This window comes from Filicampus tigris, chromosome 14, assembly GCF_054856515.1.
Source record: "Filicampus tigris isolate MCC_2025a chromosome 14, RoL_Ftig_1.0, whole genome shotgun sequence".
Classification (NCBI taxonomy): domain Eukaryota; kingdom Metazoa; phylum Chordata; class Actinopteri; order Syngnathiformes; family Syngnathidae; genus Filicampus; species Filicampus tigris.
This window is the reverse complement of record NC_141230.1, coordinates 7,372,074-7,393,066: the sequence shown is the minus strand read 5'-3', so window position 1 is coordinate 7,393,066 and position 20,993 is coordinate 7,372,074. Positions and strand designations below refer to the sequence as shown.

The following is a 20,993-nucleotide window of genomic DNA, read 5'->3' as shown; positions in this document are numbered from 1 at the left end:
CATATCAATAACAGCCATTGAAATGAATTGGACATTTTTTTGTGTTAAAAAAAATAAAATCAAAGAGTGCTGATAAATCTCCAGCATGTGTTTGCCACAAAAATGGGTGTTGTACCCCCATTGATCTAATTGAAAGTTTAAAAAAATTATACTATTAGCCAGTTCACAGGCGTGGGTGTTATTTTTTCATATTACTGACCAATCTAAAGTGTTGAAAATGGCTTTCTCCCTTTCACGATGCAATGCAGATGGTTCAACAAGCTTGCCATTTTGGGGGTCTCCTGAAAAGTGACTAATTTGGAGGTACAAGGTGGTTTTGGCCCAACGCCAGCGGTAGGTGAATACGCGGATGCCAAATAGCGAGTTTGCGGGGGTCCACCGTACTGTACCGAATGAAAGCAAAGTGGGACTCAAAGAAGATGGTGTTACCATACTCGCTTCGACAGTACCCTCTGCTGGTGAAATAACTGATAGACAAGTAATTGCAATGTAAAAATAAATCTTGTTTACATTGTTTTCATTAATAATGCTTTTTTTTAATAAACCCTTAATGTTCATCACAATTTGGTTTTGCATTATTATCATTTTTGTTGTTGTTGTAAGCGATTAATAAAAAACAGACATCCACTGTCCAGTATTTTTTTATGGAAGGCTCTGACGTGCGTTGACGTTGGAGACCAGCTGAGGGCGCGCCACCGAACTGGCAAACCGGAAGTCACCAGCATTCATAGCTGCTCTATTGCCGTGATGCGTCACTCCCTGCCCGGATACTCCGGTCAGCCCCCTGTCAGACTCTTGCCATGTGAAAGTGGAGCGATTCACTCCTCTGGGGGTGGAAAGAGGAACTGCCACACAACGTGCTGGCCTCTTTCACCACGTCCAAGCCGGTAAGTTTAGTATCAGTTTTCCCAACTTTTATAAAAGGTGGTGTTTTGTTGTTGAATATTTGCAACGCGGTGGCCCTTGTTGCCATGGCGTAACGGTGATAAACACACGATTGAAAGCTAGCATCACGTGGCTAGCTAGCTGCTGATTCTGTTCTAAAAAAAAAAAGGCTGACTCGCAGGTGTCCGTTAAAGATTTATTGTAAATACGACATAACATCCATTTTTCGCGTATTTGTATGTCACAAATAAAAATGAAATTCTCCCACGAATCGACCGACTTGAACATGGTAACAAGTCGTAGATCTGTCATTTGAACTTGTTGGTGTTATGCATCCATCAACAGTAACTTCAGTAACTTTGTTGACATGGTCATCACTGTCATACTCCGTATGACTTATCCTTTGTTTATTGTTACTGTTGTTAAGATAAAACTCACGGTTGATTTTAGCAGTATAGTGCATTCGGTGCTTTCTAGCCATCACATGGAGCTGATACATAGGTATTGACCGTGTTGTAGTGTGCAATGCATTTTTATTGAACAGAATTGTGTGTAAAATATTAAACTGAACTGTCACATATATAGCATTTTCACTATATCCACCGTTGCCACCATTTCAGTATGTATCATACATAGTGAAAATGGTCGAAGTTTGGCAACAGCATTGCAGAGTTCCAGGTGTAAAATATGATATGCATGTAGGGGTGTTTACTAGGGGTGTAAAAGGGGTGCTAAATCACATGTCGGTTCGTTTCGTTTTTTTGGAAACCTCGGTTCGGTATATTTTCGGTACAAAAAACAGATTGTTTTTTGAAATGTTTATTTTGAAAAGATGACAAGTAAATGGTACATTTAAAAAAAAAATTTAACCAGTCGGGGTTCGTGTGCGCATTCATGCTCTTGTCTGCTTCAGCCTGTGTATGTGGAGAAGCGATCGCCACTGTATTTTTGATTTTGTGGAGGTGATCATGATGGGATCACGTATTATGTCAATAAATCCAAACTATCGTGCAGAACACTTTTATACTTTCACAGGTTGAAGTGGACAAGAGTAGTAATGTGCATTTGCATTTTGGCGGCGATTGGTCACCGTTTTAGACAACAGAACTGACAAAGCGAGCAATATTACCACGCTTGGCTCCCTCCCGTGAGGGGACAACTGAGACCGAAAACATAACATAAGCCAAATTTGTCGTAAACCTAATCACAAAAAAAGCCCTTAAATCACTACAGAGTCTTTTGAGGTGGGCATTTTAGTACTGAAGTCATATTTACATGCACACCTGTTATATAAGTGCCAATGTTAAGCTCACAGTTCACAATCGGATGATGCCGTGCATGTTAGACGAGCTACCTGCCGCTGATCTCATGTAACAATGTCGGCACACAAATTTGGGACTCCTCCACGTACCTTTCCCCATCGGCGATTTTAACAGGAAAGCCAGAATGTTACCAAACAGGAGACCGCATTACACGGGTGGACCTTCGAGCTCTGGCAATTTTCTAGCTCTCTCCTTTGTGCCTCTACCCTCCTCTCTCACGTGCAAAAGTCAGTAGCGCCCGTAAACTCGCGCTAATAAGTGGACCGAACCGAACATGCCATACCGAAACGTATGAATACACCCACGTTTACCGTTACACCCCTAGTATTTACTATTTGTACATAATGTTACTATTTTTTAAACTAATTATTTTCCCACAAATCCAAGTGGTTAACATTTCCGCCTCACGGTTTAAGACAAGTCAAATTTATTTATATAGTCCTTCATCCCAAAAGAGTCTCAAAGGGTTCTGAGGTTGGGCGTTCCGTTCTGGGCTCCAGCCTTCCTGTGTGAAATTTGCATAGGTTAGGTTTGTGCAGGCGGTGTGCCACAAAAAAAAACAAAAGATCTATGCGGACGGTGTGCCACACAAAAAACAAAAAGATCTATATCTGTACTTTGTCTTGAATGTGATTCCGAACCACTTCGGGAAAACAAAAAACATTCATGCCTGCCTGTGTGAGCCTGCGTGCAAGGCAGTCACTTTGCTTTGTCTTCTTTGCAGGCATTTGAGCTTGGTTCGCAGTGATGATTGCTGGCGCTCAGCAGCACCTAGCAAGAACTTCCTGTTTAAATCAATCTGGGAAGTACCCAAATTTGTCCCATTTGAGCTGACATCTCCAAAAACCTCAAGTGTCTGTTCAAAGGAGAATAATTTGTCATCGTCTCATTTTGGAGTGCCATGCCTACCAACAAGTCCCCACCCTGTGACGGCGGTAGCCCCCAGGCCAGCTGCAACGCCGTCATGGTTCCCATCGTGTCAGTCAACATCGACCTAGGGACCGTTGCGACTGCTCAAGTGCCTTTGCCTAACCAACAGCGCGCCAAACTTCCTGCTTCCTCATCCGCTCCGGAACAAGGAAATGTAACCAAGAGTCAGTCCGCAGCCATGCCAAGTCAGCTGCTGAAGTTTAACGGCATTCCAAGTGCAATCAAGTCAACGGGGGCAAAGCTAGTTGGCAGCAGCGCCCTCGACACAGGTGACCATTCTTCTTCCGCCCGCAAAAGGGAAATCCTCAACGGCCTGAGTGGTGACATCTTGCAACGAGTCCAAGGACATCCCTCTATGCAGATGAATATGTTTGAGGTACAAAATACATTTAGCAGAAACTCGTTTGCTACACTTGTACATTTTAGTAAGAGAAAATTCTCAATGTACATGGATCATAATGCTCATTTTTAATTGACCGTCTGCAGTCAGAGAAGTATTAAAGCATCCCACCACTATTCATTGGGGATATGGCCTGCTACGAATAGCAAAAAAAAACCCCAAAAAACCCTGATCCGACCCCTAACAATAACCTACCTTTTTAAAGTATTTAAACCGTAAATATGCCACATACTCTGATCCCAAATAGTTTCATATCATTTCAAACTCATTAAAAACCCTGAAAGGTTTATGGCTTACTTTACTAATGATTTGATTTTGATCAATTGCACCAGAAGAGCACATCTACATGCATGTACAACAAAGACTGTAACTTCCACTAACAACCCAGGCTAAAGTTAGCTCCTCTCCAGTAGTTTGCAAAAGAGATGCAGAGAGACTAGCAGAATCACAGAAGCGACAGAGAAGTGAACATTTCAGGAAATGAATGTCTTTGATGATTAATGCATCAAACACCTGTTGTGAATTTTATTGTGTCCTTGCTGTAAACTGTACAAAAATGACTAAAACATTGCACGACCATAATGACTAGTGCGATAGAACTAAATGGATGGAAGAGATATTTCTGGTTCACGATCTCATTTTGGTTGTTTTGTCGTCTTAGATTGAAACTGCAGAACTTTCCTCCACACCTTCGGTGCCTTTGATATGCATTACCCCTTTTGACCACCAAGGAACCAAGATTGGAAAAGATACCTCCAGCCTTAACACCAAAGTGGAAATGAGCAGGAGATATCCCTTGACTTTTACCAACCAGCGGAACTCAGCAGCAAAGTTCAGTCAGACACAAAACGGTCATGCTAAATCGGCTGCGGTAAACAATCCCCTTCAAGTCATTGGTTTTTGTCCACCAACTGTTAGTATTAAGCCTCTAACGCCGATAGCTTTGGATGCAAACAAGAAAATCCCACAAAGTGCACTGGATGAGTATAGAACTGGATTTGGGAAGCTCAGTGGTCAGATGCCAAATGGCCTCACTGTCATTGCCGTACAAAAGGAACAGCCCGGACCGTCGGACACCCTCCCAGGTAATCTGAACCAGACCAGTCTCGGAGATTTCAAACACGTGGATGACATTCTTAACCACCATCCCGTCTCGCCTCAGGCGCTCTGGTGGGCTCTGTGACCACCAAGATCTCCACCATCCACCTGACCAAGCAAGCACAAACTGCCTCTGTCCCAGATTTGTGCTTGTCCCCCCCTCCCCCTCAGTGTGAGTCCAGAGATGCGAGGTAAGATTGTCAAAAGATTAACGCACATTTTGTTCTTGTCCCCTGAACTTTTTTCACTTATTTATTTTTAACTGTATTTCATAAAAATGCTGTGTTCCAAACGATGCTTACAATGGTACGTTTGACTTTTCCCTGTTGAATTTGCCCTCTGACCCCAAAGCACAAATATGTTTTTAATAAAGGAAAATAAAAGGGTAACAAAGCCGAAAGTCACTCACACACAGACACACTGAAATACTGCTTTTTGCTTCTCTTAAACTAGTTCACAATTCAGATTCTGCCTCGAACCATAGGCGACAGCTTGTAACTGAAAAAAATTGTTAGATTGGGCACTTGTAAGTCAAGGTAAACCCGTATAGTGTTCAAGTTTTAAAGACCTCTAAAGAATATGTGGAGTTTGTTACTGAACTTTTCCAGTCATGGTCTAAAAAGGTATCAAATAATTCTTCATGCAAGAAAATGCAGCCTCCCACACTGACAAATAACTGTTGAATATTTAGCTGCTATGGGTATGAGGAGAAGTGAGGAAAAAAAATGTACGGTGTGGCCACCATCATCCATTGACATCAACCTTATTGACATCTTGGGGCGCATTCTTAAAATCAAGATCAATAATGGGACAGGGATCAGGCCTACTTGTGAAAAGCAAAAATGTCCGTAAAATTGACAGCCATAAATCTGTTGAGGGAAAATTTTATTTTTTTTACTACTGTATTTGTATCTTCCAGCTCAGACTGTGACATGCAGGTGGATTGCAGCGGTGAGGAGGAGCTGCCTTACGAGTTGGAGACTGCCTGCAGCGATGACGGTAAAATCGTTGACGTTCGAACGCTTGCGATGGAATTACTTGTCAATTCCTCCAGAGCGCCGTCACATCGCCTACAATCTGCGGGCTCATTTTCAGTTTACTTCGATTCCAGATTGTTTGGAGTTGTCCTGTGGCAACAGTACTTCATCCACTCCATTGCAAGGGCACCTGTCTGGGTGAGGCTTCCTGTTTACGCAAACACACACACATACACCAAGTTTAGAATAGTTTGGTATTTTTCATTATAGTTTGTTTTTATTTCATTTAGACTTTTTTTTATTCAGTTTTAAGAGCAAGTGAGTTCGTTTTTTATTAAAGATGGGCGAGAACGATACCAGGTATCGGTTTCAGGCCCGATACCGGTCTTATTTTCAAGGTATTGGGTACTCCCAATAGAGGCCAATACAAAGGCACCCTCAGTAAGTATAGGTACCGTATTTTCCGGACTATGAACCGCACCTTTATATAAGTCGCACCCACTCTATTTAAAAAAAAATAATGAAAAAAAAACGTATATATGCCGCACCTTTGTAAAAGCCCCACCTATGTTGAAAAATTAGATATTTACTGCATTTACAGAATGATTTTGAACTGTAAATATACATGTATGTACCTGAATAGTTTCTTTCCTAACAGTACGTTTTGATATGGCAGTAACTTTGCTGATTAAAACGGTACGGAACAAAGAGAAAATAAACTATTTATTTATCTTCATTTCCCCTGTGTTTGAAATCACAAGTCACTTTAATCATCTTCACTGAAACCCATGAAGTTGAATTCTATGTTGAAAAATTAGATATTTACTACATTTACAGAACGATTTTGAACTGTAAATGTACATGTAGGTACCTGAACAGATTCTTTCCTAACAGTGCCTTTTAACACGGCAGCAGCTTTGCTGATTAAAACGGAACAGAATCAAGAGAAAATAAACAGTACTTATTGTCATTTCACTGCCCGCTGACTCTCCAGTTGTTAATGGCCACCTTTTATTGTTCTACTACATACTACATACCACCTAATGCTATAACCTAGTGCATAGCGCCCTCGCCTGCTGAACTCCTGCGCCTGCAGTTACATCATGTTAATGGCAAATGTCTTTTATTGAATTGCCGCACCGGACTATATGCTGTATGGTTCAAAACGTAGGGGAAAAAAGTAGCGACTTATAGTCTGGAAAATACATTATGTATATTTATAGGATTTCCATGAATACTTAGATATCACTATTTTACACACCACCTAAAGTTGTGGTATGTTAAAAAAAAATAGTGCATACATAAATCAAAAACAGAGTGCAACATACTTTGTGGATCCTTTAATGACTTACGGTGTGGTCATTGAACTGACACCTGCTTCTAGTGTGTAATTTGCGCCGCCCCCTTCAATGACATAGCCACACATCCATCCGTTCCTGTGTCCATTCTCTGCACGGGCATTGTTTGATGAGGCTGAAAGCAGCAGAGTGCCGTGGAAAGCTCTGTAGCATTGTGCACCACATTGTTGTTGCTCAACTGTACAAGTGTCCACCAAACACTCGTAGGTGCTTCTCCGCGAAATGGCTCACCCGCCATTGTTGGCTTTGTGGCCATTTAGTCAATCTGCAAGCCCCTGCCCTCGACGGAGAGCTGTGGCTCATGCAGGTGTAGTAAACGTACGTTAGCTGCCTCGAGAGCGGGAAGCAAAGATCCACTCGTCCTTCGTGTGTTTATTTCACTTCACCTTCCATATGACTGTCATGTGAGTGCTCGTCATTTTGATTTCATTTTTGGTTGGCCAACTTTCTCTAGTTGGCGCATCTCACCATTATGATGGGATTGCAAGTTGTAATGGTTAATTGATTTTGATGCATTATATTTCGCCTTTGGCAACAAATGCTCACCAGCCGTGACATTGCGTACATTCAGTGAGATCCAATACAAACGTATGTATAAAAAAAAAAAAAAAAAATCTAGCTTTTGACAGTGCTTAATAATGACTCTTGATTGTGCTTTTCGGTGAATATTTTAGGGGACTCAAAGGCACTTTGTATTGTGATAAATGAAGTAGATTTTTCGAATGTTCTTCTCTGTCTTACAGTGTGGAAGAGCCCATGTTGTTGGAGGCGGAGGACAGTCAGGTGAAGAAACCGGCTCTCGTTCCCAGCCTGTTCTCTTTCATCCCTCCCACACTCTATTTCAGTACTGCCAATGAACAAGGTATGCACACACATACAATCACACACAAGAGCTTCCTCATCCTCCCTGCTCTGAAAAGACACCCGAAGCCTAAAGCCAACTTTTACCCCCACCACTTAAGAGTGAAGCATACATTAACCGATTTAAGGCTGTGAATCGAAATGTTCAGCAAGTGACTTCTAGTGTGAGATGCTGATTCATTTAGTCTACACCAGTCAGTCAAAAGACTTAGTAACCTTTACCTACCCAAGCTCGCATGATTGTGCATTCATGGCAATTGTCCTGTATGAGTGTACTACCCTTTCCGTTTCTAAAGTCATTCTGTAATTTTCAAGATTGTTATTGTTTTTGTTTTTTTTTGCTGCTTAAAGTTTTTAACTAATACCAGTTCTTGTTATAAGTATAAATTGCTCATTAACTATTATTTTTGGAACACTTTAAATTCCAGTTTGTTTGCGTAATTTGTGTTTGTTTGGAGAACAACCTTAAAAATAACAACAGAAAATGAATACATTTTCAAATGCACCGTACAGAATAAAACCCATTTGACCTACATTTGTATGATTTGTATGACACTGATCTGATGTCACCACAATGTTTTTGTGCGACCATGTTTTTATGTTTCGGAGAACAACTTATTTTTTTGTCTCTCACTTCTCTCTTCATTGTAGTGATTTTTTTTTTTATTTTGTTGTGTGTCCTGCAGTTGAAATGCTGCCTGAAGAGCAAATGCGACTTTTAAAGTGGAAAATTAGCACTGTCACGCCCAATGTGGTGAAAAACGCCATCGCTAGGTCACACTTCATACACACCAAGAGTAGGTCGCCTCAAGTGCATGTTTCGTCTTAATTTTTACAAGATCAAAACACTTACCATTGAGTGTCTGATAGAAAGCCACGACTGGTTGGGCTGCTGGGGCCACCACATGAAGTCTGCGTGTTTCAAGACTCTTCAAGAGCACCAGAAGGTGAATACGTGTCACTGTTTGGAATCATTGTCCAAATAAAATGCCATTTGTTTTCCCACTTAACTCCATTGTGCCCCTTTCTGCCACTCTCTAGTTGAACCATTTCCCCGGAACATTCCAGATTGGCAGAAAGGACCGACTGTGGAAGAATCTGTCCAAGATGCAGAGCCGCTTCGGCAAGCCGGAGTTCAACTTTTTCCCACGCACCTTTGTCCTTCCTCAGGACATCCTGCAGCTACGCAAGGCCTGGAAGGATGGGTCCAGACAGAAGTGGATCATCAAACCTGTAAATTCACAATGGATAACTTGATCAAGTTTTGCCCCCACAATTGTAGATATTTTTTACAGGATTTATCATTTCCCAACAGCCCGCCTCAGCCAGAGGAATGGGAATTCAGGTCATTCACAAATGGAGCCAGATGCCACGCAGGAAGTCACTTCTGGTCCAGAAGTAAGTCATGAAGTAGATGTGTGTAGTGACAAAAGTCTTGGGATACTACTCTTAATTATTTCAGGGTTTGCACTTTGCACCACCGCTTTCTTTCAGTGCTTTTTTAGCCAAGGGGCTAAGAAACCATCTAAAACAATAATAATAATAATAATCATTATTATTATTATTAACATTATATTATTAATAATAATTATTTTTATTTCTCTCCACACAAGATGATTCAATAGGATTCTTGATATATGGTGTGCGATACAATTCAAGAATGTAACCATTTAAAAATATAATAATTCAGTTCAAATTAGTGGGATTGCGAGTCGATTTTAATATTGTACGGCTGAAGCGTTTGGCTTGGTTATCATGTAAAAGCTTTCCAAAGCCCAAACTATCCAAGTTAATTAAATTCAAAGAAGCATCAAGTAATAAACAGCAATGTCAACCCAATTTATATCTGGTGTACATCCATCATTAAAAGACGATTCAATACGATTCTCAGTACATGGGTTGCGATAGGCTTCAAGAATGCAACGATTTTAAATCGTAACGAATTGACTCAAATCAAAACAGATTCACTGATTCAAGTCGGCTTTTGTTGCACCCCTAATAATTATTCAGTTATTATTTAATCGGGGCAACCATTCCGTATTTCCCAATACTTTTGTCCACAGATGATGACATATACAGCATTTTAGTAGCAGCGTTTTTCTATCAATGCCAAACTTTGTGTTTGTCAGGTATCTGCACAAGCCCTACCTCATCAGTGGTAACAAGTTTGACCTGCGCATCTATGTCTATGTGACATGCTACGACCCGCTCAGAATATACATCTTCTCAGATGGACTAGTCCGCTTTGCTAGCTGCAAGTCAGTGTTCACCAACCATTTACCATAGTGACATTTTACCTCTCATATGGAAATTGTACAGCAGACGACTAATATTTTAAATGTCCATGTTGTCTTCCTCTGCAGATATTCGTCCTCCATGAAGACGCTGAGTAACAAATTCATGCATCTGACCAACTACAGCGTCAACAAGAAAAATTCAGAGTACCAGGCCAACAGCGATGACAAAGCCTGCCAGGGACACAAATGGTAACACAAAATGGCAATACAGTTGAAGGCTCATTTTTTGGAAAACTCTAGTCAGGGCAAAGAGTTTACTTACTTTAAACATAGATTTGACAAAAATGTTCCCCCTTTTTTTTTTCCTTGTCGCCTTTTGTGTGTTTTTAATCATACATTGCTGATTTAATTTTTTTATGTGCTTATTGCATAAATCCATGTTTGCAAAAATTTGTTTTTGTTTGCAAGGACACATTTTTAAAATGCCATTGGTGTTTTTCATGCTAAACGAAAGAAAAAAAAAAAGCTCATCTAATTGCTGTATATGTTTGAGCAACGAAAGGAAAAAAAAGAGTTCATCTAATTCTTGTATATTTTTGAACATATAAAACACGTGTGTGTTTTCAGGGCTGTGAAGGCCTTGTGGCAGTATCTTGGCTCCAGGGGAGTAAACACCACCTTGATTTGGGAGAAGATTAAAGACATCGTCATCAAAACAATAATTGCGTAAGAAAATGATTTTTTTTTTTTTTCTTTTACCTGAATTCGAGTAGAATGGGCTCCGTCTATCATACGCACCTCCGCAGCTCTGTCTTCCATCTTCCCATGTATTGTATGCACCCCAGAATTGCTTTGTATCCTTGCTCAAAAATGGAAGTATTATTCATTTGGTCATTTATATTTTAATTGGTGGAAGTCATGGTTGGAGGTCACAGGTGATCTCACAAAAACAAGAATGGAAACTACCAAAGATGTGTACTTTACCCTATTTTGCCGATCAGTCCCCTGTCCGCAACCTGGGCACCCTTTCGTCATCGTCCCTCTGTCCTTATTCATGAAAATAATCGTCCTGTGACCCTGTCCGTTCCTCGTCATTCTAAAAGGGCTTCTGTCCTTGTATTCCGTCAGTCCGTCCTCTCTGCCGCCCCCAAAAAATGCCATGGGAGAGATGCCAACGGCAGAGGTTTCATCATTCATAAACATTATTTAAAGCTTATTAGCTGGCTAATTTCCTATTCACATCCACTTACCGGCTGGGAGTATCGTGTGAGTGGATTGAATTGTTTACAACTGTTTAACCACGATAGCATTTAGTTGCCAAGACAACCACCGTCCGTCACCAGACGACGGGGCCCGCCAGGGGACATCACGAGAATATTAAAGATTGTGTTATAATGCAATGCTATTACGTTTTACTCCAAAACTTTTGCGTTTTGCAATATGTTTTCAGTTTTTATCGCGTTATTTCGCAATAAAATGATTGTTGCAAAATAACACAATGTTATTATAGGAGGAGAACAAAAGACTTCCATTTCCGGGTGGCGCTGGCATGAGCATGAATGACGTTTTGGAGATATTTTTACGCCTTAGAGATGTCTCAGACAAGGACATACTTCGCATGCAAAGGGATAAGTTATGTACAAAATGTTAACAAAAAACATTGCTATCCACCTTTTTCCCTTGTCAATGATATGGGCGTCCTGTGGCGTGTCTATGTGTGCAGATAGACAGGTAAATAGATATGTCTATGCAGCGTCCTCGTCATTCGCCCCTCGGGCCATGAGGTGTTCCGATAGTTTTACGTGAATTAGAAATGAGGATAAGAAAAAAAAAAGGAGAAAATCATTTTTTTTGTCCATACAAACAAGCAAGAGATAAAAGAAAAGTATGAAATGGATGCGTTTGGTTGATCTCGCCAAAGAATATGACCGTAATGTATCGACAGTCGCCACGTTATTAAATCAATTGTTAACAAAACGCCAGGCAAAAACCACTTCTGAGAGAACATGAACCAAAGAGGGCAAAAAGCGATGAGGACAGCAATTAAAAGGCAAACGACAATCATTTTTATTCCTTACTCTATTTTTTGTTTTTTTTACATTATGCACAACTCTCATTTATTGTGCAATAATCTAATTGTAACATGTATTTGTTACATGTTTTCATGCATTTTTATGCTTTATAAAACATTTATGTCTCAATATTGGGGGGCTTGGAACGGATTAGGGCATTTACATGGAAAACGCGTCTCTACTTACAAATTTTTGTACTACTTCCAGATCCAATTAATTTCGTAAGTAGAGGCACCACTGTACTTTACAGATAATTAACATGCTGGATTTTGAAGGTATCTTCCTTTCTCTCTCTCTCTCTCTTGTATATGTGCCAACAGGTCAGAACCATATGTGAACTCTCTGCTCAGGATGCATGTGCGTACACCTTACAGCTGCCACGAGCTGTTCGGCTTCGACATCATGCTAGATGAAAACCTGAAACCCTGGATCCTAGAGGTCAACATTTCGCCCAGGTACCATTGGCTACACAAAGAGTCCTCAATTTCCGCTTTTACACATCTTGACCGTTCATCAATAAATAACCATGGTTCTGTGTTAACATTTTTTTTGTTTCCATCATGCAGCCTCCATTCCAACACAGCACTGGATGTTTCCGTCAAGGGCCAAATGGTTCGCGACCTCTTGAACCTGGCGGGCTTTCGTATTCCGCTTCGAGAGGATGTTGTCGCCTCCGGCTCCAACAGCAGGTGTGAGGAGGGAACGTGTTGCACCAGAGACATGTATGAGTTGCGATGCGTACTGATGGTTTTGCCGTGTGCGTAGCCTGGGCGGCGTTGGCAAGGAGACGACCAATCTGGAGGTCTCGGTCGACGAGAAGGTGAAACGGGCCTTCTACCTCAAACATCGCTTTGCTGACCAGGTACACAAACAGGCTAACCTGAAATGAAGCTAAGGAAAAACACTCAACCCACTTTCTTACCAAAGCGTGCGACCTTAACTAACAGTTACACTATTTAACGTCGTTTGGAAACACTTTCAAATTCAAACGGTCTCAAACACATAAAGGGGTCAAGAAATTCAAGCCGTTAACTTTTGATAATGGACAGCTGTGAACTGAAATTCATGGCAGGTCATAAAGTGAATGCAAATGAATTTTTTTTAAGAAATGAAAAATGAATGAATTGTTTGTTTCCAAACTTTTGACTGGTACCCTACATGCTACACATGTACACGCATGCACACAGGAGCATAATGATTTCATCTACCTGCGTTGAAATACATTTTTCATCACTATGGAATACATTATTGCAGTAATCAACCATACATTTTTAGCTACTTTTGGAAAAGGAAAAGGTTTGGATTGGATTGTACAGCTTGTATTAGAATGTAAATTTCCTGTCCACCCAAAGTAACTCAACATGTCTGAACTGCTGACAGCAAAAGTGAATATGCCCTCTAAATAAAAATGCGTGTGAGTTTGGAGCAGGTGTGCTCTCTCATGCTTCTCAAAGTTCAATATGGTACCTCATGGAAAAGAACTCTTTATGTGGAGCCCCCCCCAAAAAAACCCACTTTGGTCTACATAAAGATAGCAGAGGGGCTGTAAAATTGAGTTGTGTCCCATGAAAATAATTATTTTTCTCAGAAAATATTTTTTAAAATGTGAAGGGTTTACTCACTTTTGTGAGATTCTGTATATATTATTATACTGTAAAATCCTGTGAATAACACTTTTTTTAAAAGCAGTTACAAACAGAGTTAAAGAGATTTAAAAGCAAAGAAATAAAAAATAGCTTATTAAAATGACTAAATGTGCGTACAGTGCAAGAACAAGATTTTCAGAAACATGATTTGAAAAATACTTTGAATGACCTTAATCATAAGTATTGGAAAAGAGCATTGTTTTTAACCTGTATTTAAAAGCATTTACGCTTTATTGATATGTTTTGGATCTTCATTCGTTCCTATTATTCACTCGGATAATGAAGGATATCAGCAAATGGTAAAATACCGTATTTTAAACAAGTATAGAGTTAAAAAAAAGCTTTTTAAGGGCTTGGGCAGTGGCGGGGTCCATGTGCGTGTTATTCACAGGATCTTACGGTTGGATTGTGTGGATACCAAATGCCTGTGACTCCAACACTACAATATTCAAATTGTCTTTCTTCTGCCAGAGCATGCTGGCGACAGTGTTGGATGTTTTGACTCCCAACGACGTCCGCGTGCTCGCCGAGAGCGAAGACGAGTTGAGCCGCCGCGGAGAGTTTGAGCGCATTTTCCCCTCGGCGTCGTCATCCAGATACCTGCGATTCTTTGAGTGTCCGCGGTACCTCAGCATTGTGTTGGACCAGTGGGAGCGCAAGTATTGCAACAACAGGACAAAAGGTTTGTCACTCTTATGTTATGACCACCGCTAGGGCTGCTTGATTATGAAAGAATATTAATCACGATTATTTTGGTAATAATTTGAAATCACCATTATTCAAACGATCATTTATTTTTTGAAGAAAATGTTTAAACGTTTGGACCAAACAAAATTGATCAAATTAGTTATTATAAAAAAATGTTTCAAAAATAAAATCAAGCAAAGCTATTAGAGCAGTCTTTGAATCAAAATATACTTTTAATTTTTCCCCATATTAAATTCTAAGATTTTACTGAAGTAAATATCGGTTCCAAGCTTTGTAAAAAATTGTAGTTGAAAAATACGATTAATCGCGATTAATTTTGGTAAATTTTAATTAGTTAATAAATTTTAATCGTTTGACAACACTAGTGCAAATGTATAAATTCAAGTATGCTTTCTTTGTGTAAACAAACACAGTGCGTTGGATATAAATTAATATTAATAATTGTTTCTTTACGATTATGCCAGTTTGGTAATCATGGAGTGTAACAATCGTAATTGTAATAGAATTTCAATTAATTGCACAGCCCTAACCACTACTAATGGTGGAAGGTTTGGTTGTTTAATTGAGTTAGTCAACATTTTCCCGATCCCAAAAATGATGGAAATAGAAATAATTGTTTTAGTTTGTTTGTTTGCTTTTTTTTTGGGGGGGGGGGAGGTTGTAACGTGTGACATGATGCTTAGAAGACGGTGTACGTAACCGCCACCTATATGATACACATGTTCGACCTCATTCGTCACACGTGGGCCATTTGTTGTATTATTTATGAGATGACTAAACTGACAGAGTCTGAGTTGTTTTCATGGTCAACTGTATGTGTGCAGGTGTCAATGTGCTCATGCCTTTGTGTCAGAAAGGAGTCCATCTTGGTACCAATGATCCCGCTCACATGGTAAGGAGCACAACCGTGTTGATCTCTACGAACACACACTGAATTCCAAATGCTTAACCTCTGCGTTGGTTTATCCACCTAGTGGTCCAAGTGTAACTACATCTCCAAATTTGAACACCACCGAGAATCACCAGTTACCCCTTCTAAATCCAGGTGTGCACGCTGACCGATGTGTTCTCAATGTTATCAAATGCACACGTCACATTTGAAAGGTAACTGCTCTCATCTTCCAGGGTGGTGGTCATCCATCAGCAACTGACGGAACACATGGACACGGATGAAGGCTCAGACGGGGATGCCTTTGCTCCCAGCCCGCCCAATTTGCAAAGTCCCACATCCAGTGCCGGCAGTAGCCCCTGTGCCAGTCCTCAACTTAGTTTGTGAGGCCTCCTCGCACGTGCAACGACATGCTCAGGGTCTTCTACTGCCTCCTGCTAATGTCCTCACCTCGGATTACATCGAGCAACATCCGATATCACAGGAATTGACATCATTTTATTAGACTGTTTTGTTGACGGTACCTTAAAAAAAAAAAAGAAAAAAGGCAATTTTGACAGGCTGCTCTATAGTCATGAAATATCACTCACACGTGCAGAGAAGAAAAAAAAAAGTCAGAGCAGGGTGCTGGATGGGCCACATACAGCCAGCTATAGTATTTAATCTGTCCCACCATGCAATTCTAAAAACAAGTGCATACATGTATTATGTTAATAATAATTTATTATTATTATTATACAGATTTTTGTTCTGACAGTTTTGTGACACTGTGATTTGAAGGGTTTAGAAGCGCCTAAAACAAAATGCCTGAATACGTCAGTCACTTGGAGTGTTCTTGGAGTGACGAGTCCTGCTTGACTTTCAGATTTGTGCAACGATACGGAACGCTCTCTGTCGAACGGATGGATCAAACAAAAGCATGTTCCCATTCCGACCGCTCTTAGTGTGTGCTATCAGGAGTAAATGTTTACATTTTGAAGTGATTTCCTGACATTTGATAGGGCTGGCATCCAATTCAGACTTGCCCCTGGCGGGTTCCTGCACAAGTGGCCTTTGTGACTGGCCTGTTGCCACTTTTAATAATACAGTAGTCCAAACTATAATCCCCGTAAACTCCTAAAATGAGCAGTCTTGTTTGTCAAAAGCGAATGGGAGTTTGATGAACGTTGAATGGCCACCCTGTGACTGTGACACTAAGGACATTGGTTGCTTTTGGAACCACCGTAACCCTTCCCCCAATTGTTGCTTTTGGATGCTGCTGAAATAAGTCCTCAGTTGAGCCAGATGCAAACCCACCGGAAGCACACTGCCTTTCTGATTTAGAGCACTGGACCTACCGGCCATTATTGGCTGGCAGTTTTGGGTTCTTATCCGTAGTAAAAGTATCTTTGTATCAACTACGGCGAAAACACCTTCAGAAAACTGCAAGTGTTTACACATGCAGTAAGAAGTTGTTCAATTCTGGTGAAGATCTGGATAAAGGTGTATTTTCACCCTTTCATTCACAATAATGGAAGCATCCACCCTCCAGAATCACAATGGCACCACCAGCCCATAAACCAGAAGTAGCCTGATAGCTAGCAAACAGATAGGCAAACAAATCAAATGTTTAGCAATCCATTTGTTTGTGGCCAAAGTCTGCATTCAACATACTGTACATATATACACAAAGGTTTCCAAGACTGTCAAACAAAAACTTCCACAATTTGTGACTTTTTCTTGGACAGTAATTGCTCAAACAAATGTAATGTTAGCATACAATTTTTGCAGAGTGCAAATTTTACGAGGCATTGTACGATCAGAGTCCGCATGAAAAGACCTTTACTGGATTATTTTTTCAATCTACCTCTCAGATTAAACTTGATTTATTCTGTTCTTTGAAAAATCACAAGTTACATGCAAACACATCCGGATTGTTTGGAACCTAATTTGCCAGCACTTCCAAATCATCGCACACTTTCGTCTCCCGATGCTGATCGGCGTCAGTGCCGCTGCGACGGCACATTTATTGGCCGCTTTGAAAAAGTTTGCTGTTGTTGTTGAGAAAAAAAATATTTGTTCCAAACATAACTGAAGGGTAATGTTATATGTGAGATTGTAATATTTTTACTAACTGGACAAATGTAGCATTTTTTTGAAAATATTGCTCAGGATAACACTTTCAAAATAAAAGTTAAGATTGAAGTACTTTGTTTTTTTTGTGTGTGTATTTGGTGCTGTTGCAATTAATTTTTTTATGATTGTTGGAGTCTTCGCTATAAGGTAATGACCACGTAGAGTGGGGGCTGCTCAGCTTTTGCAGCAGGACATGGTTGTAAACTATTAATATCTTGGCTTTTCACTCTTGAGCGGCAGGCCTGTTTGGATAACCACATGTATTAATAGTAAGATACTAGAAAACAGCTGTTCTTGCCTTCTGCTTACTGTATGCTACATGAACCTCCAGTAAGGTAATGTTTTTCTTTGGCTGATTCAGGTTTTGGAGCGATTTTGGTTTTTGACCCTCTTTAGATTACAGGCGGTATGAAAGATAGTTTATGAAACCCAATTCTAATGAATTTAGGACATTGTGTAAAATGTAAATAAAAACAGATGATTTGCAAATCCTTTTCAACTCAGATTCTTTTGGATACACTGTAAAGACAACATATTTAAGGGAAATGATGAACAAATGGTTGTTGAGTATGTGGGGGCAATGTGTAGGTTACCTTGTTAGTCCGTGTGTATTGTAAAGATTGTGAAAGGCAATAAAATATAAATTAGGAAAAAAAAATATGGAAAGGTGATGTAACAGTAGTAAAAAAAAAACCAAAAACTCCATAGCTCAGCTTTTTGGGAACTAAAAAGTTTATCAGTTTGAACATGAATCACCAGGCCTTTACATTTCAATTTGTACACCTTAATGAAGACAATGACGATGACATTATATAAAGAGGAAGTCAACCCAAACTTCCCCTATGCAAGTCTATGCAATTCCACTAGTTGAAACAAGGCATTCTGATAAATATTGCGGTTGTGGATAATCCATCCGTTTTTGAAGCTGAGCCGGGATTGGTCGTTACCTGAGCCCTGAGCATTTGTGATTTTCAGTCGACAGAAGTGACAAAATGGCTGCCCCCTGAGATGGCTAAAAAGGGGTGGATTTTGCTGCTTAACTCATATTTCCCCTTTAGCATGAACAAAATTACAAAATGTCTTATTCTAAAATAAGAAAAGTAATCAAAGGAGGTAAAAACATAGTAGCTTTAAACGAGGTGTTATAAATAAGTGTTTTTTCCCCTCTAACAAAACCTATTAGGCACATCCTAAACAAAATTCGATCTGTTGTCTGACATAACCGTCCTTTCCAGACCTTAATTAATTTATCTACTTCCAATCTAAGAGATGCAGTGCGCTTCTCCATGTTATAAATACCTAACATTACATCTCTCCATTCATCTACTTTAGGTGCCCAATCATTTCGCCATCTTGTGGTTGTTGCTTTTTTGGATGCCAATAACATGATCCTCAGCATTGTATCGTCTTCACTTTTTCTTCAATTTAAAATCTCTATATTCCTCAACTACATTTCTAATGAATTTGGAATCTTTGTTTTCATAACTACTTCAATAACCGTATTTGACCTCTATCCAATATTGACTTATCAAGGGGCATCCGCAGAAAACATGGAAGTAATCCGCTCTCACTTCACCACAAGACCTCCAACATTTGGTCTATTTTTGGTCCATATTTTCTCTGCACAGGGGTTGCAAAGTACCGTATAGTATATTTCCAACCGTACTCCTCCAGAAATTTGAGTTTGTAGTTTTCCACTGGTCTTCATCTATTTTTCCCCATCATTCGCAGGCAGCTTTACATTTGCTTCTCCTTCACATCTTTCTTTCACCTATTCAGTGATGTCTGGTTTTAAATCCTCCAGAATGGTATACAGTTTTGAAAGTGCCTTTTGTATCTGTGATCCATACGTATCCATTATCATTTTTTTTTATAATATTAGGCCATGAAAAATCTATTTCTAATTCACTTTTCTAATTTCCTGCCTCAGATAGTGTCATAACTGCAGATATATGTAAAAATCCTTATCATGCAAATTATGTTTATCTTTTAGATTTTGAAAACTTGCAACAGCATGAGTTTTTATAACCTCCAGGTACAACCATTTTTTTCCTATTACCTCCACACATTTTGCTAGTTATAATGTTCTGTATTTAATTCTTGGTCTAGCCTCTTGCCATATAAATCTAAATATAATTTTGTTCCACACTCTACATTTGTTACCTGATATTCATATTGGAAAATTATGAAACAGCCGGTATAGCAGTCGGGGTAAAACGTTCATTTTAATCACATCCACTCTCCAAGCCAAACTCATATATGGTACTATGTTTCATTTACCCAAGTCAGTTTTTATCTTGGAAATTATTAAATCATAAGTTGTTGACTTTAGTTTTCCAAGTTTTTTTGGTAAATGAATACCCAAGTACTTCATAGATTTCATACTCCAATCAATATTGTATCTCTGTTTTATGTATTGGTCTCGATTATAGTTAAAGCAGCACTGGGCAAGAAATCAACCGTAATAATTTTTTTTCCCAACTCTTCTGATGAAACATTGACTTACAAGTACACTAGTTGAATGGGACGTCATGCCCTGAGGGGTCTGTATCGTTTTTACTGGCACAAAGCAACTTTGAGCAGGATGGGATCAACCCTGGCACACAAAAAAATACAAATGTCCTGAATTGCTTTACGGCATACTCACTTCCTCCTTTCACTACAAGGACGGCTCAGGATTTCACGACACTACGCGCTGGCACGCATGGGAAATGTGGTTGATTTTTGGCAAAACACTACCACTTTTGTCCACATTGCGCCGACATATTCAACAAAAACTGACATATGACAGTGTTGCTTTAAACTTCATGACTTGGTGGGGTTTTTTTTTCACATTAACCGTATACCCCGACAGTTTAGCAAATTCTTCAAAAGAATATGGTCAAACATGAATTAGGATTCTCCAGATCAATCAAAATATCGTCTGCAAACATTGCGATCTTCTTCTACATCCCTGCCGTATCGACACCTTTGATAATGTCATTTTGTTTTATCCATTTGTCTTAGAAAGATTGCAGGGGGCTTACTGAACATCCCTGTCTACAACCTCTCTTAAGTTTAATGACAAGACAAACAAACTATACATTCACCTTGATCCTTGCTATAGGACTTGTATTCACCTTGATCCTTGCTATAGGACTTGTATATAAAGTCGGAATGGTCTTAATATATCTTTTGTGAAAGTTAAACTTTTAAATAATCACCTTTCCTTTTAACAATACTGAATAAGCGTTTGGGAACTGAGGACACTAATTTTTGATATCCAGGTGGAATTCTTTACCTTTCTTACTTGATGTACAACTTGAGTTGCTCAACAGTCCAGGGTCTCTGTTGTTGTATTTTGCGCTTCATAATGCACCACACATTTTCATGGTTGCATTTGTAGATGTGTGGACCAACAACCTTAACCTTAAAGGGCAGTCAACGCAAAAAAAAAAATGTTTCAAGAATATGTTCTATGCAAACCCACTAGTTGAAACAGGGCATTCTGATAAA

The 20,993-nt window shown here is 39.6% G+C and overlaps 1 protein-coding gene and 1 long non-coding RNA gene across 2 annotated transcripts; one reads left to right on the top strand and one right to left on the bottom strand.

The window, feature by feature from the left end:
* Positions 1-757: 757 nt before the first annotated feature.
* Positions 758-17,570, top strand: ttll4 (tubulin tyrosine ligase-like family, member 4). The gene is made up of 21 exons (XM_086052263.1): positions 758-887; positions 2,932-3,513; positions 4,199-4,622; positions 4,700-4,826; positions 5,555-5,634; positions 5,747-5,810; positions 7,714-7,832; positions 8,518-8,628; positions 8,702-8,778; positions 8,873-9,064; positions 9,147-9,229; positions 9,961-10,089; positions 10,195-10,317; positions 10,696-10,794; positions 12,461-12,595; positions 12,707-12,829; positions 12,906-13,002; positions 14,258-14,468; positions 15,319-15,386; positions 15,469-15,539; positions 15,620-17,570. Exons 2-21 carry the CDS (start codon positions 3,109-3,111, stop codon positions 15,768-15,770), a joined length of 2,889 nt encoding a protein of 962 aa, XP_085908389.1. The 5' UTR covers positions 758-887; positions 2,932-3,108; the 3' UTR covers positions 15,771-17,570.
* On the bottom strand, positions 5,504-6,604 carry LOC147136178 (uncharacterized). The gene is made up of 2 exons (XR_015089648.1): positions 6,484-6,604; positions 5,504-5,820 (listed from the first exon to the last, which is right to left on the bottom strand). It is a non-coding gene; the product is annotated as an uncharacterized LOC147136178 (long non-coding RNA).
* Positions 17,571-20,993: the final 3,423 nt, after the last annotated feature.

What these genes read in the sequence shown, in the direction of transcription:
- ttll4 (XM_086052263.1), top strand. Translation starts at nt 3,109, where the DNA reads ATGCCTACCAACAAGTCCCCACCCTGTGACGGCGGTAGCCCCCAGGCC. An exon ending in TTGCAAGGGCACCTGTCTGG is followed by an intron (nt 5,811 to 7,713) that starts GTGAGGCTTCCT and finishes TCTGTCTTACAG; the next exon opens with TGTGGAAGAGCCCATGTTGT. An exon ending in GCCTCCGGCTCCAACAGCAG is followed by an intron (nt 12,830 to 12,905) that starts GTGTGAGGAGGG and finishes CCGTGTGCGTAG; the next exon opens with CCTGGGCGGCGTTGGCAAGG.